Source organism: Ictidomys tridecemlineatus, chromosome 5 (genome assembly GCF_052094955.1).
Source record: "Ictidomys tridecemlineatus isolate mIctTri1 chromosome 5, mIctTri1.hap1, whole genome shotgun sequence".
Lineage (NCBI taxonomy): Eukaryota > Metazoa > Chordata > Mammalia > Rodentia > Sciuridae > Ictidomys > Ictidomys tridecemlineatus.
In genome coordinates, this window is record NC_135481.1 from 113,603,035 (window position 1) to 113,630,332 (window position 27,298).

The following is a 27,298-nucleotide window of genomic DNA, read 5'->3' on the forward strand; positions in this document are numbered from 1 at the left end:
ATATTCACACAAATTTGTAATTTTAAAACATATTAAGTGCTATGAATAAAAAGTATAGAGAAACTTACATCAATTCTTCCAACAAGTATTTATGGGGTTATCTAGTGATGTTGAGAATACAATGGTGAAAAGCATACCCAATCCTGGCTCTCAAGGAACCTACATTCAAGATGAAGAGGAATAAGGAAATCAATCAACAAGTAAATTGATAATGTGGTTTAATATCATTTTGTGCAAAGTGCTGTGAAAATCAATTAAAGTGTAGGTGCTAGAGAGGGACTGGAAATGGTCATTTTAGATACAGTGGTCAAGGATAACCTCTCTGCAGAAGAGATAATTAAACCGAGCCTGAGCAGAGTTAAGAGCAATCCATGCGGTGCTTTATGGAACGAGCAGCCAGGGCAGATGTGTTAAGTTAGGACAATGCCTAGTGCATTTGGGGGATGAACTAATAACATGGCTGAAATGAGCATAGAAAGGATGGCAGATGGGATGGACCAGGTAGTGGGAGCCAGGCCAGGTAAAGCCCCGTAGGTTACTTAAGAAGTTGAGCTGTCGCTGAATAAAACAGGGAGCCATTGGAGCACATACTTGATCTTGTGCTTTGAAAGGATCACTCTCTGGTCAAATTCCTAGACTCGAGTGGAATGATGTTGGTGGTCTAGGGGAGGGGAAGTAGGGAATCAATCAGCAGGCATAAATGTCAGTTAAGGAGCTCTACAACACTGTATCTAGACTCAACAATAATGTATTGCACACTTAAAAATTTAAGAGGATAGGTCTTATATAGTGTTCTTATTAGAAAGGAAATTATTATTATTATTATTATTATTATTCCAGGGATTGAACTCAGAGGCGTTTAGCCACTGAGCCCCATCCCCAGCCCTTTTTATTTTTCATTTTGAGACAAGGACTCCCTAAGTTGCTTAGGGCCTTACTAAGTGGCTGAGGCTGGCTTTGAAATCATGATCCTCCTGCATAAGTCTCCCAAGCCTCTGGGATTTCAGGTGTGTGCCAGTGTATCTTAGCAAAAATTAAAAATTTTAAAAAGGAAGAATTAAAAAGAAGAAAAATAAAAGATCACTCTGGCTTACATGATTTAAAACAAGTCACCGGAGTGAGTGGAAGCAGGGAAGTCAGTTTAGAAACCATTTCAGTGGAGCAAGTAGAGGCGACTTGCTCTCAAGTGGTGAGGAGTTGTCACATTAAGGATAATTCAGGAAATACTTTAGAAGTACTCTAGATAAAGGAAATATCATAGAGCCAACAGAATTTTCTGATAGATTGGATGTTTGGTGCAGAGGTAGAGAGGAGGCAAGAATGACGCCCAGGCTTTGGTATGAACAACTGGTGGAGAGATGTGCCACTTACTGAGGTGGAGGGCCTAGGTGAGAGCCAGCGCCATGAGTGGCTATCACCTACTAAATGCTAACCACCTGAAGTTATGTTAGTCACAAGATATGAAAGACTGGGTATTATTTTTCTCTTGGGTATCCTTCCCAAATGACAAGTCACAAACCTGCATAACTGCCTTTCTCACCCTGATCTGCCTGCATTCTGTGTGTGCAGCAGCTACAACACAATAATCCCACTAGTAATGGGGAGTGAAAATGCTTAAAGCCAATGTCCACCTCCAGAGAGGCCGACACTATTGTGATGTTCTTCTACCATGGATTAGTTTTGTCTATCGTAGGGCTTCATGTAATGGAATTAAACAACATATGCTCTTTTGTGTCTGACTGCTTTACTCAACAATGTCTTGAGATTTATCCATGTTGTTGCTTATATCTGCAGTTTGTTTCTTTTCCAGAGCTGAATAGTGTCCTATAGTTTGTTTATTCACTTTCTGTTGAAGGACTTTGAGTTATTTCTGGTTTGGGGCAATTATAAATAGAATTGCTATGAATATTCTTATAAAAGCCTTTTGTAAAAAATGTTTGCATTTTCTCTTGGGGATGGATTCATATCTCACAGGATAGGAGTATGTTTAATTTCAAAAGAAATCACCAGCACTTCTCTTACATAAAGATGCTTATATAGAGATTGTTGTAACATTTCTCTTATGTATAAAATAGTAACCATGTTATATTCCTATCATCAATGTATGAGACTTGGGATTGTTCCACATCTTTGCCATATTTAGTGTTGTTGACTTAAAATTTTAACCACTCAGGTGGGTGTTTAGTGGGTATCTCATTGTAGTTTTAAATTCCATCCTTTGGTATATTCTTTTGTGAAATATCTGCTCAAATCATTTGCATCTTTTTAATTGAATTGTTGTCTTTATCCAGAGTTGTAGGAATTCTTTACATATCCTGAATATCAGTCCTTTATTAAATATTTGAAGAACATCTTCACCCAGTCTTGGACTTATCTATTCCTTTTCTTAATGGTATTATTTGCTGAGGAATATTTAATCCAGATGAATTCTAATTTATTAAAACTTTTTTAAAAATTATAATTGTTGCTTCCTGTTATTTATCTAAGAACATTTTGTCTCCTTCCAAGTCATGCAGATATTCCCCAATGTTTCCTTCTAAAACTTTATGGTTTTAGTGTTTATGTTTAGCATTTATATGATCCATCTCAAATTAATTTTTATGTATTGTGTGAATTAGGGCTAGGGCATTCATTTTTATCCAGGGTGGATATAGTTCAGCATCATTAAAAATGGAAAATACTCAATGGATCCTTACAATGTCTGTTAAACTCAAAATACCATATAAGGGCAGGTCTGTTATATGTGTTTTGTATATGTTCTATATGTTGACCCTTAAGCTAACACCCACACTTGATTATAGTAGCTGTGTAGTAAGTCTTGAATCAGGCAGTATGAGGCCTCTAACTTTAACTTATCTTTTTCAAGATTGGCTTGGAGATCTAGAGTCTTTACATTTCCATATAAATTTTTAAAGCTTCTCATTTTTTTAATCAAAAAAGCTTTCTGGGATTATATTAAAAGTATAAATCAATTTTATATAAATGACATAAATGACATTGAAATATTCAATTCATGAACATGATAATGTATCTCCATTTCATTAGATATTTAAATTCTCTAAGCAGTGTTTTTTTAGTTTTCAGGTAGATTTTGTGTATATCTTTTGTTAAATTTATTCTCAAGAATTTTGTTTTTTAATACTAATGTAAATGGAATTATGAAAAAGTTTTATTTTCAACATTTGTTGCTGGTATATAAATATAAATTGTTTATTATATATTAAGTGTAGCCCAGCTAAATTCATTTATTAGTTCCAGATGTTGCTTCGTAGATTCCTTAGGATTTGATTTTGCATGGAAAAACAGCATTATCATTTGCAAGCAGTGATAGTTTTACTATTCCTTTTTGATCTTGATTTTATTTCTTTTTATTACCTTACTACAATGGCTAGAACCACCAGTAATAGAAATGTGTGAGTGGACATTTTGTTTTGTTTCCTGCCATACAGGGAAAATATTCAGTATCTCACTGCTAATTATGTTAGCTATAGGTTTTTCACAGATGCCCTTCAGCAAATTGAGGACCTTCGTCCATTTCCAATTTATTGAGTTTTTAAAATCATGAATATGTGTTAACTTTGGTAAATTGTATTTTTTGTATCTATTGAAATAATCAAAAGGTTTTGTCCTTTTTATTTAATTAAACTGACTGTTTTTTTTTTAATTATTAAACCATATCTATATTCCTGAGATAAATCCTACTTGGTCATGATGTTGTCATTCTGTTAATCTATAGTTGGATTCAGTGTCCATGAGAAGTATAGGTCTGTTTTATCTCTTACCATTTCTTTTTGGTTTCCTTTTTAGATTCATTTCTTTCTTTCTTTTGATAATGACTTTATCTGATTTTAGCTTTAGGGTCATGTCAGTCCCATAAAACAAAGTGGAAAAGGCTCCCTTCTTCTCTTCTCTATTTTCTTAAAGTTATTATACATTTGGGGTTATTTTTTTTTTCCTGAAGAACATTTCTGGCTTAAAAGTTTGAACCAGCATTTCAGGGTGGGCTTGCATAATGAGGTATAATTACACCTATTATAATTAGGTAAGCAGAACTTTTCTCCCTTCACCTACCTGAATTGTTTGATTTCTTTTTTCTTCCTTCTGGTAACTTACTAACCACCTCAGGAAGTCTCCCTTCTGGTCCCTTGGTCTAAGGGGCAGGACCACATGAAGATCTCTTGGTTCCCCTTTTTGACATGCAGAAGTGAACAGTGGGTGGAGGAATTGCACCTGTCAAAGTCCTATCCTTTCCACAGGTGCCAGCTTGGATGCCCCAGGAAGACTCCCCAGGTCTCCCAGCCAGGAAGAACCTCTCCCTCACTGCATTTTCCCTCAGAAAAGCTCTTGCTTAGCCAATTACACATTCTTGGGAGGATCTTGCTGATAGTTCTCATCCAGGGTTCTTGTCCTAACTCTGCCATTCTCTAGACATGAGGCCTTTGCAGGTCACCTTTCCCCACTGGTCTTGGGAACCCTCATACATACTTTAGGAGGCCTACAGCAAGCCAGGGATCACTCTGGAATTTTATGATTTTATCTTTCTTTCTTTTCTTTAAATATTATTTTTAGTTGTCAATGGATCTTTTACTTATTTATATGCAGTGCTGATGATTGAACCCAGGGTCTCACACATGCCAGGCAAGCGCTCCACCACTGAGCCAAGATTCCCAGCCCTTATGGTTTTCTTTTTCTAAAAAAAAAAAATTGTAAACAGGGATTAGGTTTGACTAGACTATTTTATTTCACTGATGGAAATGACAGGTTTTACATAAGATTGTTGTGTAAATGCTTCAACTCTAAATAAATAGACTCTTGGCCCATGGTCTCTTGCATCTTCTCTCCCTGCTGGAACGCAGCATGATGGTTCCTGGCAATGCAGCAGGGGTGGCCAAGCAGTTCCTGCGCTGCATCTTCCATCAACTGGCCCCAAACGGCATCTTCCCGCAGCTGTTCCAGAGCACCATCAAAGGTAATTCCCCCGCTGAGGTCTGGACACAACAGACTTGCTGAGTCTCTGAAACCCGATCTCTACTAAAGCTGTTCGTTCACTTTGCAGATGGGACTTTTTTGCGGACCTTAGCCACGTCTCTCATGGACTTCAATGAGCTGAGCTCTATTGCTGCTCTTAGCCAGCTCTTGGAGGTAGGTTTGCTTTAATGACACCCTGGGCCCCAGCCGAAATTGCATGCCCTATTTGAGTCACTCCATTGAGTACTCCAGCGGGAGAAATCCAAAGTCATTTTACTTGAAAATTAAATTTAGATTTTGTGTGTATTTCTATTCATTTAAAACTTGTAGACTTCCAACTAAGTGGTGAACCCCAGGATTGAAAACTCACCTCCACAAAACTATCCTGTTCTGAATTTTCAAAATGCATGGTGGGTAGAGCATTACTGTATAGTGAGATTTGGATTCCAAGATCTGCTATGTGCTTATTCACAGAGCAGTACTGTATCGCAAGACTCAGGTTCAAGCCTCTGCTCCGAGGCCTGGTCATTCAGCCATTGCTAGAAGGGAAGCTCCTACTCCTTAATTTTTTTTAGTCTTTGTTCTGGAGAATTCTTTCCAGCCAGAAACATTCATTTTGTCCTTTTAGCACCTAACTACATCAATGATAGCTCCTAAGAAGATATTTCTTATTTGTTGCTCACATTTCACCTCTCAATCAAAAGATTCCAACTCCTTGGAGTTTGTCTGAACGTGTCTATTTTCCTTTACATTTCTCCTGCTTATTGCAATGATTGGCTCATATGGTAGGCACTCAAGGCATGTATATAACATGAATATGTGATTTTAAAACTGATCTTCAACAAATAGCTGTCTGAATTCCTATGCTGTTTCAGCAGTTGATTGCCTATGCTTTTGTTTTTAGGGTCTAAATAACAAAAAGAATTTACCAGCAGGGGGTGCTATGATACGCTGTTTGGAAAACATTGCTACTTTCATGGAAGCTTTGCCCATGGATTCTCCTAGTAGCCTCTGGACCACAATCAGCAACCAGTTTCAGACATTTTTTGCCAAGCTGCCTTGTGTTTTACCTCTGAAGGTAAGCTGATCCCAGATTTCACTGTGAATTACCTTTTGACCATTTATCTCTAGAGAGCAACACAAGAAGCAAAGTCTTGGGTGATTTGATAAATCCCAAAGGGCTAGAAGGAATCTGTCAGCTGCAGAGTGAAGATTATTATCTGGGTTGGTTTTTGTGCACGATTTGATTAACTTGAAATCAAATGAATCGCTTCTTGATCTGACAAGTGAAGTAACAAGTTAACAACTCCACTTCTGAAATGAGTATTATACAAATGTAAAATTTTATAGAGATCGGCCACCTGCATTGTTGCTAAATTGGCAGACTACTAATAGGGTCTGTAAGGATGATGAGTCAGGGACCCTTAACTTTTTCTGTGTGCTTTGAGTTTGACGTTTCTTTGCAAAACAGGGATACACAGGAAGGATCCTTACTTCTTTCATTCTGTGATCCTTGTTTACCCACAAATCTGGAGTAGCTAAATAAATCCAAGCAAGGAGGATTAGTACTTTGAAAGTATGTCTGTATATAACTACTGTACATACATGCATAAACAAATCAAAGGTATGTGTTTTAACTCAGCCACATAGAACCTCCTTTAGACCAGAGTTATTCAGGGTCATTTATTGCTAATAAGCCACATACTCTTAAGAAGAGTGCAGCAGGTATGACAAATTCGAATGACCAGGTGCAGATATGATAGTCAAAATATTTAACTTGAACACGGATCAGTTGGAAGTATTGCCAGCTATAAATTACTGAAATGCCTAATTTGTGATAATCAGCTCTGCCCATAGGGACCGTGCCTACAAGTTAAATGACTAAAGTGGAATGATCTAAGATAATAATAAGAATTGGAACCAGACTCTTAAAAATTGTAATGTACCAGTCCTTCTGCTGGGGTCAACTGCTACCCCAGTAGTTATATGAGAAATGAGGTGTCATGTTGTGGATTTTCCCATCTTTTCTAGGATGACATTTCCTGATTTTTAAATCACTGGGAGGGCCTCATGAGCAGCCAGTTTTCAGCCCCTGGTTTAAATTAAGTAAATTTCACATCAACCGTGATGGGTATTGAGCACATTAAACAGGCCAGCAGTTCCTTTAGAAAGTACTTGTGGGATGCTTTCAGTATTTATGTAAGAATTTCCCCTGCTAGGTCAGATCTGGGCACTGCTTCTGTTTTGTTTTTCATCTCCGAGGAAATTATAAGCCTTTGAAAAACACATGGTTTCACCAGTTTAGAAAAGTGGGTCTCAACGTCTAGTGTGCATCAGTGTCCCTAACATACAGATCACTGGGACTGATTTGAGATTTCTGATTCAGTAGGGGTGGGGCCAGGGGATTGACAGCCTAACAAGTTTTTAGGTAATGGGCATCCTGCTGGTCCCGGAATTCCACCTGAAGAATCACTGGCTTAATTTACAGTATCTTAAAGAGATTAAAATACACAGCTGCAGAAATTGAACCGTAGCCTGCTATTGTGATGTGTTCAGAATGTTAAACAATATTGTTGTTTATTCTCTTTTTTGGTACCAGGGATTGAACCCAGGGTTGCTTAACTGCTGAGCCATATCCCCAGCCCTTTTATTTTTTATTTTAAGACAGGGTCTCAGTAAGTTGCTAAGGCTGGCTTTGAACTTGTGATCCTCCTGCCTCAGCCTCCACAGCTCCTGGGATTGCAGGCGTGGGTCACCATGCCCCGCTCGTTGTTTATTCTTGCTGTAACATTTCCCCCAAGTCCCAGTAAACTCAATTTGAAAAGTACATTTTGATGTGAAGTTTTGCCAAAATGGAACTCTAATAAATTTGAAAGTATAATTTTTCCCTTATAAAAATTTTAATACTTTCCCTCAGACTTTTTTCATGTCTTTTCATGGCAGAGAAAGTGAAGGTGAAACTATTTCTTATTTGGACTAATCATTCTTAAATAAGTTTTATTTTGTTCTATTTCTAACATGGCCGTTTACAAATTAGTATTATCTCTTTAGAATTGGATTTATGTAATGTCCTCTTGTCCACCTGCATGTCCATTTATCCAGCCAGCTATCTGATTCTCTGTGCAACTTTCTGTAAGATTAAATTCTAGAGCTGTGTCTTTGAAAAATAATTTAGAAGCTGTGTTTAATTATTTACTTATTTTTTTTTTTTTTTTTTTTTTTTTTTTTATTTTCTTTTTTTTTTTTATTGATTGTTCAAAACATTACAGAGCTCAAGACATATCATCTTTCATACATTTGACTCAATTGGGTTTTGTACTCCCCAAATACATAATACAGACTCACTTCTGTTACATACTCACATTTTTACATAATGGCTTATTAGTGACTGTTGTATTCTGCTACCTTTCCTATCCCCTACTATCCCCCCTCCCCTCCCCTCCCCTCCCATCTTCCCTCTCTACCTCCTCTGCTGTTGTTCAATTCTTTCCCCCTTTTTTTTTTTAATTGTTTCATTAAAATATTTTTTAACCTAAAATAATTGTTTTCAACATGAATATATGGCATGGGAAACTGAACAGAGGTAGTTATATTTCAGATTTTTCTTTTTACAAAAATATAAGAAATACAATGTACAAAAGATATGTTAAAGGAACTGAATTCTTTCTTCATGTTTATTCACAGTGTTCTTTAGATTCCAGTTTGAGAATTATGATATGCCTCTTGAAGATACCCTCTACCAATGCCACAAGGGTACGTATGCTTCAGAAAAACATAGCCAGTTGTTTTTTTGGTCATTTTTTAACCTAAAAAGACAGGTGCATAGCAACACAGAAGACACAGTCCTGACATCCAGCATCCGTTCCTTTCCTCACACCAGGTCATTGGCTAATACAACATAAGGTCACCATGTGTAGTAGGTTTCCAAGGCCTAGGCTATGCCTACCAACACCTTCTCCCTAGACTAATGAGGTGATCCTTCTGAACAGCGCATCATGTTGGTTCCTTCCTTAAAAATCTTGGACAGTGCTTTATTTCTTTCAGGATAGTGTCAGAAATCCTTAACATGGCACACAAAAGTTTACCTCATTACTCACCAGCCTACTTTCCAGCTTATTCTCTGCTTGATTGTCCACCACTGCCGCTTGTGCTCCTGTGAGTCAGCATCGTTATCCTCCTCAAGGCAACAACGCCATTTGTTGAACTCTTACCAAGTGTCAGGCCGCGGGCTCAGTGCATTCCATGTAGTCTTATTTCATTTCATACCCTCTTTGCCTTTGCTTAGACCTTTTCTTTTTCTGAAATTCTTTGTACTCTTCAGTGAGATGAACTCATTCTTCAAGGTCCCATTTAAATTTTTTAAAATGCTCATATTATTAGTAACATCTGTGTCCTGTATCAGCTCCCACAGCACGTGACTGAGCTGTGTTAGCACTTGATAGTCTCAAAGCCTCCCCAGGGAGACCATGAGCTTCATGGACTCCAGTACTGTATCTCATTCTGTATCCCTGCTGCCATTGTGAATTGCATTATATTCAGTGGTGATATAGTTTGATTTTCAATAGTTTGTAATTACTACTTAATATACCAATAGTGCATGTTTTCTGCAACTGTTTACCTAGACTGTGCTTTTATAGACAAAGCTAGAAAGTTTATGCTGGAAAGTTGCAAAGAGATAATTTGGTTCAATCTACTCATTTATAGATAAGGAAACAGTCTCAGAGAGTTGAAGTGTCTAGGCTAAGGTCACACAGCTGGTTCCTAGAATATTTGAAACTTCAACATAGGTTCTTTGGGTCCTATTTTTCTGTTGTTCCATCACCATGCTGGTTTGCTAGGTATAAGAGCAATTTTCTTTATAACTTTGAATTGGAGTTTCTCTTTTTGACCAATGAGAGTGCTTATGTGTCAACTTGAGAGGTATTCCTATCCCCACCCTCCACTGTCAGGGTTTCAAATCAGTAGCATTTGAACAAAGAATGCTGAACCAACAGCACTGTTTCAAAAAGTGTAGGATTCCCTACTTGTAAAACACAATAGTTTCTCTGGGGAGTACAAATAAATGAAAGACAATTCTTATGCTCCTAACATGTAGGGAATTCAGTTTTGTATCAATAAGGAAGGAAAAAACCCTCAAAAATGCACATAGCATTGATTTAGTGTTTCCTTTTCTAGGAATCTATTCTAAGGAAGAAAATGATAATAAAAATTTTATGCTGAAATATATTTATTAGGGAATTACTTATAGAAAATTTGACTTTGTGGCTATTAAAATGAATGGGTTATAAGAATTAAGTGGCACTGGAAATTCTTATTGTTATTAAGCTAATAAAAATATTATATTATAAACATATTTGATCTTATGTGAAAATTCAGCTAACTAAACTGGCAAACAATGAAGAAGGGAAATATAACAAAAAAACATGAAGTAGTAGTATGCATGACTTTTATTTCTTCATGAGTACTTTCCTATATATCCTGTGTTTTACATTAAACATGTATTACTTTTATAATCCAGACACTCCAGACTACAGTGGTTGAGAAGTAGTGAAAATCATGGCATGGAAGTCTTTGGGAGTCTAGTTAAAACCCTGACTTCTCTTCAGAGCAGTTTAACCTCTGGAAAATTGCCCTGGAATTTGGAGTTGAATCCCATTCCATAGCTGTATGGCCTTAGGGAGGTTAGTTGTGTACTTAATTGATTCTGCTGTGAACACAGAGTGATACTAAAGCTTCAGAGGGTTCATAATGAAGATTGTAGCTAGCATCCATGGAGAGCTTACTGTTGCCAAGTTCTTTGCATACATTATCTCCTGTAATTCTCACAACAACCCTAATGTGTGTAATCTATTATTTTTCCACTTTTAGAGAAGGAGAAAACTAAGTCTCAGACAGGTTAGATCGCTTATTTAATGTCAGCAGAACTAGTTTGAACACACTTAAATCAGATTCTAGAGCTGTGTCATTAACTAACATGCTGTTTCCCAGGATAGTTAAGAAATTTGAATGTGATAAACTGTATGAAAGCAATGAGCTCTGCCTAACACTCAGTAGGTGCTCAGAAAATGTTCCTAAAGAACTTAATAAAGTGTACTAAGAAATTAGAACTGGCCCTTTGTGGATGGGATTCGGATGAAGAAACCAAATGAACTAAGTCTTCCTTGGCAGAGAGCTGAGGAAGGGTTTCTATCCAAGCTAATTATACTTGGGTTCTTATATGACAGAGTGGTTTGCACTACTGAACTGTGGAGACAGGCTTCTGGAGGATCTGAATCTGAAGAACCAGATACTTAGAGGTTCTGAGGATACAGTGGAAAATCCTAAAGCAGACCTCGCTAGGTGAACAGGGTGGTAGAGTGATGGTCAGATGGTTTGTAAATAATGCCATGTGGAAAAATGAAGTTTTTGAACAATAAAATCATGCTCTTTGAGTCACTGGTTAAAGGTATAGTTATACTTTAATTAGACCACAAGGGTTGCTACAGTGGCCACCTGGCAATGATTTTAAATAAAAAAGAATAATTCCATTAAAATATAATAATACTTTAATGATTTTCTTTATGAAGGAAACAGACAGACATTTTATTTGGCCCCAATCTCATTGCAGAGTTTGTTGGAACCATTTTCAAAACTGCTCAGCTTTGTAATTCAGAATGCTGTCTTCACTCTGGCCTACCTGGTGGAACTGTGTGGCTTATGTTATCGAGCTTTCACTAAGGTAAGGCTGCATGTGTGTGTTCCCGTGAAACTGGAAACTGGCAGAAATGTAGTCTTTCTAATCAGTGTCAAATCCCTGTTATTTACTTGCTTTAATACCTTCAAAATTAATAGTTCTTCTAAAGTCTGATAAATAGTATTGGAAGAAAACACTTTAGAAAACAATATACACAAATATTTCTAAAATATACAGATTTGGAGAATTGAGTGTCATGGTTTAGAAGAGGTACTTTCAGTGAGGGATATTAATTGTCTTAATGATCTTTAAGGTCCTTTTCAAGGTCACCATCCCAAGGTTAGTGGGTGAGTCATCACTACATATCATTTTTATACCCAGAGTGGAACAACACCAGCTGGTCATTTGTAGAAGCCTGTGAAGCACCTTAAGCCTCATCATTTGTCTTTCTCCCAGTTCTGGGTTCATGACCTCTGAGATTCAAATCTCATCTTTTGTCATCTTGTCCTAATCATGGTTCCTCTATTGAATTATCTTTAGCACCCCCCTCCCCACAGCTGAGAAAGTGGAAAAATACCGCTTGCCCAGTTGGTACAGCAGCCTTAAGGAACCGGCACATGCTGTCCTGATGGAGAAGCAGAAGGCCAGGAAAACTTGGAGCATTTTTGTTCTTAGGACAGTGTGCGAATATTACCCTCTTGATCTCCAAATTTTCCAAATGTCTTTTCAATGGGGTCTCTGTTTCTGTTGTTTCTGCTTAAACACTCAGAATGCCCTTTTATTCATGTCACCAAGACTATGAACCCTTTATTTTCTTCATAAAAATCTAATTTTATAACAAGGCTTTCATTCTATTTCAAATGTCCTTGTCTTCTTTATTACCAACTTGTGTCCATTCTGCCACATTAAATATTCCATAATAATCTTCTCTTCGGCCTGATTATAAACTATTTATTACCCTGCCTGGAGCAATATATTTTCTATTAAGAGAATCAGCATTTTTAAATTCTTTTAAATTTTTCTTAAAAAAATATCTCTCCCCCTTTATTTCACTTTAAAAAAGTAAAACTACAACAAAAAGATGTTTTATTTTTAGAATTCATTCTAATTCTTAATTGTCTTTATGTTTAATTTGTTTAAATTCTACCTGTTTTAGGGAGGAAGACTCACAATGAGTTTGTTCATCATGTGATGGGCACTATAAGTATTGATTACTATAAGTATTGACTTCCCAGCATTACAAATTTGAGATATTTGTGATTTTGAATGCTATTATACATTATATACCTTCATAATCCATCATAATTTTAATGACATTTCACTACCTGTTGTCATTCCTCATTTCTCCAACACAACATGATTGTTATTTATAGATAGTATTAATCAAGAGTGTCCTACTTTCTTCAAAGATAATGAGAAACTGTAAGAAACAGTTTAAAAACAGCAGTATCTACTTACATAATTAAAAGAAAAAGCATGGAAAAGCAAGAGCTTAGGAGACTTCCTTTTCCGGCAACATGGCAGTCCAGATAACCTGGAAACTATCTCACTTAGAATACAGAATTCTGATAAAAATGTAATAAACATGACTTAAAAGGTTTAGTTAATTTTATAAGAATGAAAAAGGCAAAAACATGAGCTTAGAACTTAAAATTAACTCTCTCCAAATTGAAGAAATAACCTACTACAAGCTAGATTAACAAAGTCAATAAATAGCAAGTTGTCTCCTCCAAGAATGACCAATATGAAAACAAGACAAAGATTATAAAATCATGGTTTATGCCAAGTATATAAAAGATAAGAAAAAATGTAGGAAGAAATATAGTCATCACAAAAAAGACTGATTAGAATAAAATAGAAAGTCTAGAAATGAAAATCAGTCACTTACATGAGAAAAAAATCACATTCCAAGTGTGGAATCTAAGTGATCATTGACAGTATAAACATTGAATTAAACATAGCTAAAGAGAGAATTAGTGCGATGGAAACTAGACCTGAAGAAATCACATACAATGTAACAAAGTGCAATAAAAAGATGAAGGATATAAAGAGAAGTTCTAACATATATCTAATAAGTGTTTCAAAGATGCAACATAGGCATTTTATCAATTGCAATGTTAATAGAAATCATTAATTTTCTGATTCAGGAAGCACAAGGAGCCCTAAAATGATTACAAATAAACTGAAGTGTTACCTGCTTATGTCATAATTTATATGAATAGGTATAATTTGACATAAAAACCAAGACAAAGAAACTATTTTAACAGCAACCAAGAGAAAAGACACTAAAGATAGACTGACAACAAACTTTATAATAGCACAATGGAAGCCCAAAGACGATGGAAAAATGTGTTCCAAATGGTAAAAAAAGAACTGTTCTCCTTAAGTTCTCTACCAGCTACAATATCCTTCTGGAGTAAAGAATATATAAATATGCCATCAGGAAGATAAGAAATGTTCTAGTAGAATTTATGGAAACAATACCTATGAGATATATTACAGTAAGAAGAAAATTGAATTAAAATGGAAGAAGTAAAATGTATGAAGGCAGTTTACCAAAGAAGTTGGTGAAGTGTAGAAATGCAAGTGATCATTGAAAATATAAAGCAGCAATAATAATAATAATAATAATAATGTTAATTAGATAACTATAAAAACAAAAACGACATGAAAATACTGGATATGAGAGCTTATGAGAAGTGTGTGTGTGTGTGTGTGTGTATGTGTGTGCGCGTGCACATGTGCATGTATATGTGCATGAGCAATGTTTGTAGTTGGGAATAGAAGCCCAAGCATCCTGTGTATTATTCACAGGAAGGGCAGAGATGATAAATAACTTTAAATTCTTAAGAATACATATTGCAAGGTGTGGTGGTGCATATCCCTAATCCCAGCAACTCTGGAGATTGAAGCAGGAGGATCACAGGTCCAAGACATTGTCAATTTTTCTCAAAATAAAAGATTAAAAAGCACTGTGGGTGTAGTTCAGTGTAAAATACCCCTGGGTTCAATTCCCAGTGCAAAAACAAAAAGGAAAAAAGAAAGGAATATATGTAAATATTTTAAGTATAAACTCTGAAACATAATGTGTTAGTTCCAAATAAATAGAAGATAAATTAGATATAAAACTCACTCAAGACAAAAAAGAATCACAGAACAAGTTATAATAAGAAATTAAGAAGATAAAAATAAATTCCAAATATTTAATCAAATATGTTTGCTAGAATCAGTAGGGATTGTCAGATTACATTATAAAAATAGACCTATATGTTTTTTATGAAAGACACATCTAATGACACTCAGAATGTTTGAAAGATAAAGAGTAAAAAAAAATACACTAGGTAAATACTAACAAAAAGAAAGCTAAAGTCAGTAATCTGACTTTAAGTTAAAAACATTATGAAGTCACCATATATTGACTAAAGGAACAATTCTTCAGGAAAATGTGATAAGATGTGAAAATGTGTAAAACTCTGTAGAGCTAATAACAGCCTCAAAATATACTAAAATAAAAATTAGGATTATAAAGAGGAATTGACAAATTCACATAGTTTGAGATTTCAGAATTCAGAACTGAAAGATCAAGCAGATAAGAAACAAATGTCCAGAGTTGATTTGAATGACACAGTGAGTAAATTGGATCCAATGGACTTGTAAAGAGTTTTGAATCCACGAGTTGAAAACAAATTTTCAACTAAATTTTTTAAATTTAGAAATTTTTAAAACACAGAATAGGTAACAGACTATTTTTCTTTGGGGCAGGGAGTTGTTTTCGTGGAATTGGGGATCCAACTCAGGGTCATAAAACATATTGGAGAGTAGGTTTCAAGGAGACCAAGTTTTCCATCATAGTGCAATTAAATTGTAAATCTATAACTAAACCATCTCTTCATGTAGATGTTCAGAAGTGGTTTGAATAAAGCCTCCACATCTATAGAGGCACTATGCACAACATACATATATAAATTTTATTGAGTATTGAGGGAGGTGTAGAGATTTGGGACTCCCTGGTTAAATCCTAAAGCAGCTGGGAGAGCACCCCACCACACACACACACACACACACACACACACACACACACACACACATAAAAGCCACATCAGCTCACAAGCCTTCAAACATGGAGTAGTATACACATGTATACATCACTGGTATATATATGGCTGTGCTCTGTCCCAGCTACACCCCAGGTGCCTTTAAGAGTCTTCTATTGACTATTCCTTGTTCTCAGATGTCTATATCCTGTGTCCCCATCAGATTTTGGTGCAGTCCCTTTACCTGCTGGGGTTGGGGAGTGTGTGGCCTTGAGGGTGAGTGTGATTGGGTGAGAGTAGATGTGTACATATGCAGTCAGGGCTGTTGACTGCCAAAGTCCTGAAAACTCAGATGGTTGTTCAGGCTTTGTAATCATGTATTAGTGTGTTTGTGTGTGTGTGTGTTTTCTTTTTTCAATTCATACAAAGATGCTAAATGGGTTATTGGCGTCTGAGATTTGCTATATTTGGAAATAAAAAAATACTTGTAGGGCTGGGGATGTGGCTCAAGCGGCAGCGTGCTCACCAGGCATGCACGGGGTGCTGGGGTTCCATCCTCAGCACCACATAAAAATAAAATAAAGATGTTGTGTCCACCGAAATCTAAAAAAAAATAAATAAATATTTAAAAATTCTCTCTCTCTAAAAAAAATTCTTATAAATAAGGCAAAGAACACAGGAAATATTAAAAGAAAATTTATAGAAGAATTTAATACTAAATAAGTATGAAAATATTCCCTTTTCAAAATTTGACAGATATAGCCACAGAGATATTTAAGAGAAATTTTGTTTTAAGCACTTTTTACTGAAAAAAAACAAAAAGAGAAAGAAAAGCTAAATGAACTAAACAAGTCAGCTTAAGTTATAATAACAGGGTAATCACCGAAAATTTAAGGAAACAAATGATGGAAGATAAGAGCAAAAATCAATAACATTAAAAACATGGATATAATAGAGTGCCAATACAACTAAAAAGTGGCTCTTTGATTAGACTAATAAAGTGAGCAAACCTTTGGCAAGATTGATCAGAAAAATAGATAAAAGATATAGGTAGCAATAAAAAAGGGGAAATAACTGTAGACTTAATGGAGATTCAGAAATGACCAGCTTTATGCTTATTCTAGTACATTTAAAATCCTTGACATGAGGGACAGCTTTCTAGAAAAATGTAATGTGTGATAATCTGGAAAAAGAAAAAACTAACTAGTTTTAAATAAGTAAAAAATGCATTCAATAGTTAAAAACCTGTCCAAAAATACTATTACAGTCTCAGAGACACTTTCTGTCAAAATATGGGAATAGGCTTATCCCTGCTTCACACAAATTAATGAAGTGGAAAAGAGGCAATATTTCACTTCCCAACTCTTTTTATGAGAACAGTAGAATCTTGATACCAGTCATACAAGGGCAATAGGGGAAAGGAAAATTATAGGCCAATATCTTTTCATACATGAAAAAAAATAGAATGAATAACAGCAATCAATGCATTAAAAATAGAACATCATGACCCAGTTGGGATTTTCCTGAAGTACAAAAATGGTTTAAATATTAGAATATCTATTAATGTCACATAGTGCCAGATTAAAGGAGAAAACTTTTGGTAATTTTTTAGCAGATGCAAGAAAAGCACTTTTTATAATTCCATATTCATTTATCATATAGTCTTATCAAAGTAGCAATAGAAGGGAACTTCCTTAACTTAATAAAAGGAGGTTTACCAGAAACCTCTAGCAAGCCTTATTTTAATGGTGAAGTGCCACCAATCCCCTTAAAATCATAAGTCAAGGATGCTAATATCATTGCTTCTGTTCATCATAGTGCTACTTTGTTAAGCAAGAAAGGAAGAATAACTTAAGTATAAGACTTAGACAGGAAAAATACAACTCTCATTTTCCCTAGGTGATGTGATTGCAAATGGACCAAAGAGAATCTATAGACACCTTTTTAGAATTTACAACAGAGTTCATAAAGGATGCTAGATACAAATGAATACCCAGAAATGACGCATTTTAATGTTAAGCCACATGTGATTATAAAAATGTACTTTAAATTTCATTTGTTGTGGCAACAAAAAAAAATCTAACAAGAATGTGCAAGAATGAGACAACCAGAAAATTTTATTGAAGAACGTTGAATAAATGGAGAGATCCTATCTTCAAGGACACGAACCAATTAATAAAGATAGTTCTTTCAGAATAATCTGTAATTTTAATGATGAGCTAGGTAATTTGCACCTATCTTCCCATTTAACGTTAAAAAAAGTTTTTTTAAAAGTGCACATTTTCATTTAAACTTCTTAAAACTATCAAAATTCTAATCACATACAGAGGAATTGTGAGGCCAGGATCTCGGAGAACCCTGAAACACAGGGTTGCAAGCCTCACACTGAAGGTCAGTTTTGCCCTGTGGGTGTTTGTTGATCTAAAAGATCTGGTTGAGAGGCTCAGTTGCAATTTTGGAAGCTGCGTGAGGCTAGGGAGAAGAAAGTCAGTTGGGGGACATAACAAGAGTGGGAACCCTGATACCACATCCCTCAACCCACACATCTTTGCTTGGGACCACAAAGTACAGATAATTTAGAAGTATACTTGTCTTCAGTGGGCACAGCTTAGTGTCAAACCCAAGGTAAGATATTACAAGCCTGTATGTAGATGAAGGTAACCTTGATTTGCCATGCACCTGGCAAAAAGCAAACTGAAAGCTCTTGGAAGGAAGGTAACATTTTAGCTGCAAGTTATTTCTACAAATAATTTTTAAATGGAGCATCCTGCATACAGTCAACAATAACAGACATACAAGGAGGCAAGATGTGAGTGAAAGTGAATAGCGGGGAAAGATCCTGAACACAGACCCACAGGAACTCTATTACTTACTTATGGAAGGATCAAGGAAGGACTCCCAGGCCCTTGAAAGGGAATTGCAACGTGCTGTTTTCATCTCTGGGTGGCAATTACATGAGTGTTCAATCCATCTTGATCCACTTAACTGTATGCTTATATTTTATGTACTTTTCTGCATGTGTGTTATACTTGACAATAAAAAAGATTCATAAAATTAAAATCAATCCAATGTGCTATCAATAGCAGGACTGATTGATGAATATTGCTATATTCATACAATAAAAATGCTATTAAGCTGCTGAGTTGAGAGCTACGTCTATTAGTAGGGATTATTTTTAAAACTTATGTAGTGGGCTGGGGATGTGGCTCAAGTGGTAGCGCACTTGCTTGGCATGCGTGGGTCGCTGGGTTTGATCCTCAGCACCACATAAAAATAAAATAAAGATGTTATGTCCACCAAAAACTAAAAAATAAATATTAAAAAATTCTTTCTCTTTCTCTTAAAAAAACTTATGTAGCAAAGTCACCATTATGCACAATATGATACCATTGTAGAAAGTTTTTTTAAAAATGGAACAATATTCTATGTTGGAGGTATGTATATAGTCAAAGTGTGAAAACATACATGAAAGATTAAGCAACAGATTCAGAATGGTGCCTACTTTGAAGAAGGGAGGAAGAAAAAGAAGGGTACTCTATAGATATATTCAACTGTTTCTGTAATGTTTCATTTATCATTTTGAAAAGGCTAAATTAAATAAAGCAAATGATACTGTTTGGCAAGATGGGGGTAGGTATACGACATATTCCATTCTCTTTCTTTTTCTGTATGCTTGAAATAGTCCACTTAAAAAATGAGTTCCTTGGAGAAAATATGGAACTTTTTAAACAGTTACATGAGTTTCTCTCTAACTCATTTTGTATTGAAAAATACTTTAGATTTGTTTAATTGTTGCAGTTTTTGGACTCTTTTTCTTAAGACTGAGTACCAAATCCTATGGTTTTATATTTAAGAAACAGTCTATCACTTCATACCCATTAAATTATGTGTCCTTATTGCTTCAGTAAACTCATTATGCATGCAAAAATGCCTTTTTTCTTTCTTGCTTTAATTTGATTTCTTCAGCACAGCTGTGCTTTTTAAAATATTCTTATTTCTGATCTTGGAATTTGGGGAAGCTCTTTGACATATATCTACTCTAACTACATTTTTAAATCACTTACCTTTGCTGTTTTGTTTTTTTCCAGGAACGGGATAAATTCTACTTATCTCGTAGTGTTGTTCTAGAACTTCTACAGGCCCTGAAGCTCAAATCTCCTTTGCCAGATACAAACCTCCTTCTGCTTGTCCAGGTAGGCTTATGCTGTGTTTGTAAAATGCTTTATGGGGTCCATGCATACTTGGAAAGATTAAGAGATGAGGGGCAGATGCATAAGTGCCAGGTGCCTTTGTTCAGAGATGAGAAATAATATATTGTATATGAGCCGAAGTTCTAATAAATATGATGCACTCGGCACTTTCACCGGCTTAAACAGAAGAAAAAGAAGCATTAGTTTTGACCCTAGTGAGGAACTGCTTCTGTGAGGGACAAAAGAAGAATGAGGGGATAGTTTCTATCCTCGAGAAATTTGTAATCCAGGAGGTTGGAGGGGGAGCTCCCTCACCAGAGCGGAGATAGGCCAAACGAAGCAAAACATGGGGCAGCAGGCTCCAGAGTGATCACAGAGTCCGCTCAGTGTGGCTGAGTCAGTGAATGTTCTGGAAGGTGAGGTGAGCCAGGCCAGATACTGTAAATAACAGGATGTGCTGGTCCAGTCAAGGTGTAGGTGGATGTAAATCAGCTATCGCAAGATCACTGAGGCAGACTCTGGAGAATCAGCTGTCATCATGCTTTTGGGTGTTGCTTTGAGGACACATGCATCCTCAGTGACCTTAACTCAGCATCCAAGACAAGCAGACAGATTTTGATCACCTGAGACAGGCTGTGACGGGTGCCATAAGAGAGAGAGGTAAACGGTTTGTGGGGAATTTGAAAGCAGGAGTGATCCCGTCTCATATGGTATGAAATCAGGGAGGACTTCAGAAGAAGTGGCATTTGAGTTGGGTCACAAAGGATTAGTGGGTGCAGACAAATTTTTTTTTTGGCCTGGAGTTGGGGTTTGGCCCAGAGCTTGATTAGCTTCAAACAATAGGGGAGACAGAGGCAGGAAGTTAGAGTAAATTTAGGGACAATGACATGAGGATGGAACTGAGCACAAGCAGGCCGGTAGCGTTAGAGGAGTCCACAGGCATCTAGTAAACTGGGCCCCTGCCTCCACTCCAGGAGCTGAGGCTGGACTTAAAGCCATGAGCTGCAGTGGATCAGGGTATCATTCAGATGGCCATTGCACAAAGTGCCCACTAGCCAAATCACAGCGGTTTCCATTCTCCCTGGATTAGCATTAAGGCCAGTTCCAGAGTCTGGGCCTGCCAGTTAGAGGTTAAATGCCTGAAGGAAATTGGGAGCTTCACATCAAGGAACTAGAAAGAGAGCTAAGATGTGGAGAGATAAAGGCAAAGGGAACATTTAATTGATTAATTGAACATCTATTTTATGTTAAGCCATTATGAATCTTGAAACATGCAGGTGCTATTGCAGGATGATGGGGAAGAGACAGATGTGCCATATGAGGTCCTTTCCCTCCAGGAGTTTAGACTCTAGTAGGTGAAGTTGATATGTAACCAAAACTTTAAACATAGTGTATAGGTAGGTAATAAGAGACATATGCTGAGTTAGAAATTGGTGTCCAAAAGGGACCATGTGGACGTTGAAGGACACACAGAAGTTCAAGTTTACCTGGTAGAGAAGAGGAGAACCACACTTGTCATTTACCATGGGATATCCCCTGCATGGTTCCCTGACTTTCCCACTAAACACTAATCATTAGGATCAGAATTGAGTTTTTCTCATAAGCCTGAGATTTAGTAAAAAGTTGGTGTTCTTTCAATGTATACCACTTTCATTGTATAGCCCAGGAGGAAGACAGAAGCAAGGACACAATCAGAAAGTATCTGTGCTCCTAAGGAGAGACAGACTGGATTTCTCAGCGGGTTGTTACCAGCAGCCACTCCTACTCACATAACCTCAGTAGCGCTATCTTCGAGTACAAGTAAAGCTGACCTTAAAGATGAACAGGCTCTCCCCTGGAGGAGGGGCAGGTGCACAGGCTTTAGTGAAATAGCCCAGGAGGGATTTAAGGGTAGCATTGGCAGTGTCTGCAAGTGCTGATGGCATTTCAGTGGTGGATGTGCACCCAAAACAAAACTAGGTTTCGGGGCCCTGAGGGTGCTTTCCTGTAGACCTCAGTCTTGAGCAAAAGCAGTTCTGTGTGGCTGATCTCCTTGGGGTCTGGCATCCCACACGGTAACTGCTGGGGGCTGGATTTCTATGAAGTACGTTAGTCAACCATAATAAGCACCTGTCACTAAACAGCAAAAGAACACTGGCAGTTTAAATTACTTAATGCTTAAGGAAACTATGAAAACAGTGATTATTGCATCACAATTAGGTGAATAAATAACAAAAACAAATTAGCTTTAGGAAGAAAGAAGGCAAAAGTAGACATTTCTAAGTGTTTTTTATGAATTTCACCTTCTGTTTCAAATGTAACACTTTTATCTTAAATATGTATGTGCGCACACACACAGTCATTGAATTGTGAAATTTAAAAAGTCAAGTTGTAAAATTATTCAGATTGGAGAAGTGTTTTGAAGACATTTTAAGTTTCTGCCCATGATGTACAACTTTTTGAATAATGTTTCATCCTTTTATGGCAAAAAAAAAAGTTAAAAATCTTACCGTTTTGAAGTAACACATCCTTCTTTTATAACCTCTTAGAGTAAATCATTTCCATTATTAATGAGAGAATGAAAGGGAGGCATACCTTGAGAACAGAGTAGTTCCCTTTCCCACCCAAGGCTTCTGCACAAATTATGGAGTCCTCCATGGGGTAAGGGAGGAGCACCTTTATCCCTCTTCATGACCAGAGCATCTTTCTGTGAGTTTCCTAGTTCCTTTTTTCTTGTCCTTGATTGCCTGGACCCTCATACTATTCTCAGGAGGATGATGGAGGTGGCAGCCTGCTCTCCCATAGCTCCTCTTAGGCTGGAGGCTCTAGGCTGGACTCAAGGGAAGCGTTCTCTTTACTGATGGGCACTGTCAGTTTCTGGCACCTGGACAACCAGGCTTACAGCACAGACAGAATGGTTCCAGAGAAGCCAGACTTTCTTCATGGATCATCAGTGGCCAGTCTGAAGGCAGTAGAGGCATGTCTGTTTAGCTGAAAATGCCCTTGGAAAACAGAAAAGAAAAGAATAATTGGGAGGAAAACTACCCCAGTGAACCCCATGAACACTGGTTCCATCACTCAGAAGACTCAGTTGTCCCAGCCTTGGGCTCACCAGCGACTCTTTTACCCTGTGAGGAACCACTGTTTGTTTCATCTACTTCTCTAATTCGTACCTTAGTAGACGGGTACATTTACTGAGGTGGAACCTTACGGTCTTCTCAGGCAGGCCATACCTTTGTTGTTTACCAGACACTCTAGCAGTACAAGAAACCCTTCAGAGGACACTGGAACTCTTGCCCAAGGAATGTGGGGTTACCAAATCTAAACATTCCAAGGCAGTAACAGGTACCACCAATTTGCTTTTTTTTTTTTTTTTTTTTTTTTGTGGTGCTGAGGATTGAACCCAGGGCCTTGTGCATGCGAGGCAAGTACTCTACCAACTAAGCCAAGCTATGTTCCAGCCACCAGTCTGATTTTTAATTCCCACCAAGTCTGCCTGGGTCTGACATTAGGGGAGATTGCCCAGCCTCTCCTTGTGGTTGTCTGTTATTATTTGTTTGCTGTTGCTGTTATATTTCTTTCAGTGAAATCAGGTAATCTTAAATTCTCAAGTGGAATTTCCCCCCCCCAAAGAAAAAGAGGCACCCAGACAGGAAGTAATTTGACAAATAGAAAAAAAAGTGACCCTTTTCAGAATCTAAAATTGTCAACCACTAAGCCACATTTCTCCATCTATACTTGGGACAGATGGACTGTCATGTTATTTTTTAATTCAAATCTAGTAACATTTTTTCCTTGGCTTAAACATTTGTCTTCTGCTGGTTTGCTATAGATATTTGATGTATGAGAGATTATTCTAATTGTTCTTGAGATGGATTAAAGGAAAACATTCATAATAGAGCAATAATCTACTGAAAATCATCATAAAAACTAAGTTCAAGTCAAAATGAATTTCCCCCAGCTCTTTTATGGTTCAAGAGTAGATATTCTGCTAATTTGCATGTACCACTCCCACTCTGTGGGATATACCTGCATATTCAAGTTATGAGAAGTCATGTTGGTAAAAGGTTTTCTTTTAAAAATAGATTGATTGTGGGCTGGATGACAAAGAAATGGCAGTGGCACGACTGTTGTCTCTAATTCACAGTCACTGCTGAGTGGAGTTGTTCATATCAGTTAGGTTCATCATAATCTAATCACTCTCTGGGATGAGAGGTGGAGATACTATTTTGGGTATCATTTTGATAATGAATTTAGTAATGACACATAATGGATATCATGTTTCTTTTGTGTTCTTTTGTACTCCTGGAGGAGTGCATATTTCAGTGTCATATTTCTCTCTCTGAAAGTATGGAATTCTTCTTTCTACAGCAATTATCATTCCCCACTCTGATTTTATTTAGTCGTATCTTTATACTTGGAGCAGTTCTGTGCAGATCTGGTGGAGTTCTTTACAGTTGTGGTTGGCAGCCATAATGAAGTAAAGACATTCATATGCTGGGCTCTTTGAGGCACCTCCATTACTTTAGGGTAATTTTTGATTGATTTGGACTTGCACAAGTCATCACAGATCTGACAGGTGGTGACTGCTTACATGCTGTTGAGGAGCTCACAATGTCCTTAGTCTGGTTTACTGAGAGTGGCAGGTGGCGAAGGTGCCTGCTGAAGGCACACAATGGTGCTTGAATGTTTTACTTCTTTGCAGATCCTGTCTTGCCATCAAGGGCCACCAGGCATGCAAGCACCCATTGGGGGGGCCCAGACTTTGAAGCATACATAAAGGAACAACTCTAAGCACCCCATACCTCATGCATTAGGTGTACTCTGTCTTCCCTGTAGCCTCTCTTAGCTGTGCAGTTGCAATTCTGTTGTAAATAAATTAGTTAAAATGAATGCTGGTGTCCTGACTAAGATTTTGGACTTAGGTATAAGTCATTTGCTTCCAATTGCAGACTCAGAGAGCTTTGGAAAATACTGTCTCTGTGAAAACATGCAGCATCTGTCAGGAGGTCAAGTTGGGGTGCTCCTGCTGCTTTTCCCTTGGTCCTTCTATCAAGTGTTATTGTTCTATTTTTTCACTTACAGGTTTTGGCCAAAGTTAAAAGCTTCACAGTTCTTAAACCTGATTTAGTCACTTTTCCTTATACAGCATTAGAATAAATCTAAGTTAAGTGAAAAGACATAAGCATACCTGAATAAGATAATAGAAATTTTTAGGCTTCCCAGGATAATCCCAGCTGCTACTTTCTTTTCCAGATTCAGAGTAGCTGGTCTAGTACATTACTCACATTCAGTAATAGCATTTGAGACAAATGGAAATGACAAAATGTTAATGAGGAGATCTGGTATCCACTTCTGTCATGCAACTCCCAGGACAGCTCTGCCTGCTACCCTCTGCCTCAAGCCTGGTTACCTGTACCTAAACACCTTTCATGAAAAACCACATATCCCAAAGTTGAAGACCAGTTCTTAGTCATTATGCAAGAATTCTCAGGGCTCCTGGCCTCAGAAGGCTTTTGCCTTGTTAGCCCAAACCTGCTGCCCAAGAATAGTGCTTAGACTTGGGCCCCTACTTAGCCAGACAATATACTAGTTTCTGTTCACTTGTTCTAGAGCTCCTCAGCAGGCCTCCCTGAGATTTTCTGTGTGACCCTAGTCTGTGTTACTCCTCCCAGTTTGCAGGGAAGAAGCCTACCTGGCTGCACCCAGCTTCCCTGTGCCTTCTGCATAGATGATAAGGAAGAGCTCTTTGGTGTCAAAACTTCTTCAAAGCTTCTGGACTCTGCATAGCAGCTTCAGATCTCAAAGGGTCACTGGCCAAAGGCCAAGGAAGAAAAATTAAACAGGAGTAAATGTCTCATAGCCAACTTTTCAGACCTTGTTTAACTTCTTTCCCAAAACTATAAGTAAATAGTTGGATGTTACATTAAGTGGGAAACACCTGCCAAAATCTGTAAGGAAGCAAATTAAATTGTAATCTGGCACATCTATCTTCAGTATGATCTCAAGTCAGAATTAATTGGCTTCTTTCTTAAACTCTTGCTGAGCCCCTCTGGGATGCCAGACATTAGCTCGTGCCGAGGAGAGGTACTTGAAGGCTGGGTTCTTGAGAAGCTTGTGGCCAGCTGAGAAATAGACTGTTAGGTCGCCACCGTCTAATGTGATGGCTCTTGCAGTAGACATGTAAAAAGTCATGTGGGTATATGGAGCATGACTGGTGTTATTCTCGGCCCAGAGGAGACATGTGAATGAAGTGGAGGGAGGAAGACAAGACACCAAGGATCCTTGGAGGGGATGAAATAGGCAGAGCACTTGCTCTGAAGCTGACTTTCTATTTTCATTCTGAATACATACTGTAATGACAGACATCATGAAAACCTATGAAACCTTGCTAATAGTAACTGCCAAAAAGTGCTACAGAATAAATAGAATGAGTGACTTGTGGGGGGAGCTGAGGCAGGAGGATTGCAAGTTTGAGGCGAACCTGGGCAACTTAGTGAGACCCTGTCTTAAAATAAAAAGGGTGGGAATGTAGCTTAGTGATAGAGCACCCCTGAATTCAAGTGCCTCTCAGGGTGGGGGGATAATAAATAGACTGACTCCAGAGTAACTCTGACAATGTTGACATCTTTTATTTCTTCCACGATTGAACGCACCATTTCAATACCACCTGGGTTTTCTGGGCAAAGTAAAATCTGCATGCTCATGCAATTTCTATGCTGATAGGAATGAACTGTCATGATTAACATGATTAACTGAGGTATCTAGGGCGGACTGTCAAGAAAGTAAACACTAATGAGTTTAAGCCATTTTAATAAAATTACAAATTACTTATTACTGTCCAAATACTCTTAAAAATAATTATCCTTTCTTTTTTATTAGTTTATTTGTGCAGATGCTGGAACCAAACTAGCTGAATCAACAATCCTGAGCAAGCAGATGATAGCCTCTGTCCCTGGAGTAAGTCCTGACCAAATTAATTGTCTGCATTTTTGTCTTTCATAAAATAGTGGTTATGAATGTAGGCTTTAGAGTCACACCAGGGTTTGAGGCCTGCTTTTACTAGCTGTGTGATTTTGCGAAATTATTTAACCTATGATTCTTTGATTTGCATCATATGTAGAATAAGCTATAACTGGGCCTAAGGTACAGGCTGAGGGTGACTGGGACGATTCATGTAAAGCATATTCAAACAGTACCAGCCATGTAGTTAGTAATGCGTAGATTTCGTTGCCTATAATATCTATTAAAAATAATATTAACAAGCATTGCCTATTGTTGGATACTTTTTATTATTTTCTGCAATTGAAATTAATATGCAATGAACACCTTTGTGCATAAATCTTTGTACTTTGGATTACTCCTTATAGATTTCTGGAGTAGAATTATTATACTTTTAATGATATAAGTTTTTTTTAAGTATTCTTTGTAGTAATTAGGGTAATGAAAGATGC

At 37.2% G+C, this 27,298-nt stretch overlaps 1 protein-coding gene across 21 annotated transcripts in view; it reads left to right on the top strand.

Annotated features, from left to right (window-relative positions):
- Positions 1-27,298, top strand: part of Unc79 (unc-79 subunit of NALCN channel complex) — a 270,058-nt gene that overhangs the window by 208,605 nt on the left and 34,155 nt on the right. For all 21 annotated transcript variants that reach the window (XM_040274610.2, XM_040274614.2, XM_078050764.1 and 18 more), the window contains 7 exons: positions 4,857-4,969; positions 5,057-5,142; positions 5,873-6,046; positions 8,653-8,721; positions 11,576-11,686; positions 19,764-19,868; positions 26,727-26,804. In XM_040274610.2, coding sequence (XP_040130544.1) covers positions 4,857-4,969; positions 5,057-5,142; positions 5,873-6,046; positions 8,653-8,721; positions 11,576-11,686; positions 19,764-19,868; positions 26,727-26,804 — 736 coding nt within the window. The remainder of the gene's footprint in view (positions 1-4,856; positions 4,970-5,056; positions 5,143-5,872; positions 6,047-8,652; positions 8,722-11,575; positions 11,687-19,763; positions 19,869-26,726; positions 26,805-27,298) is intronic.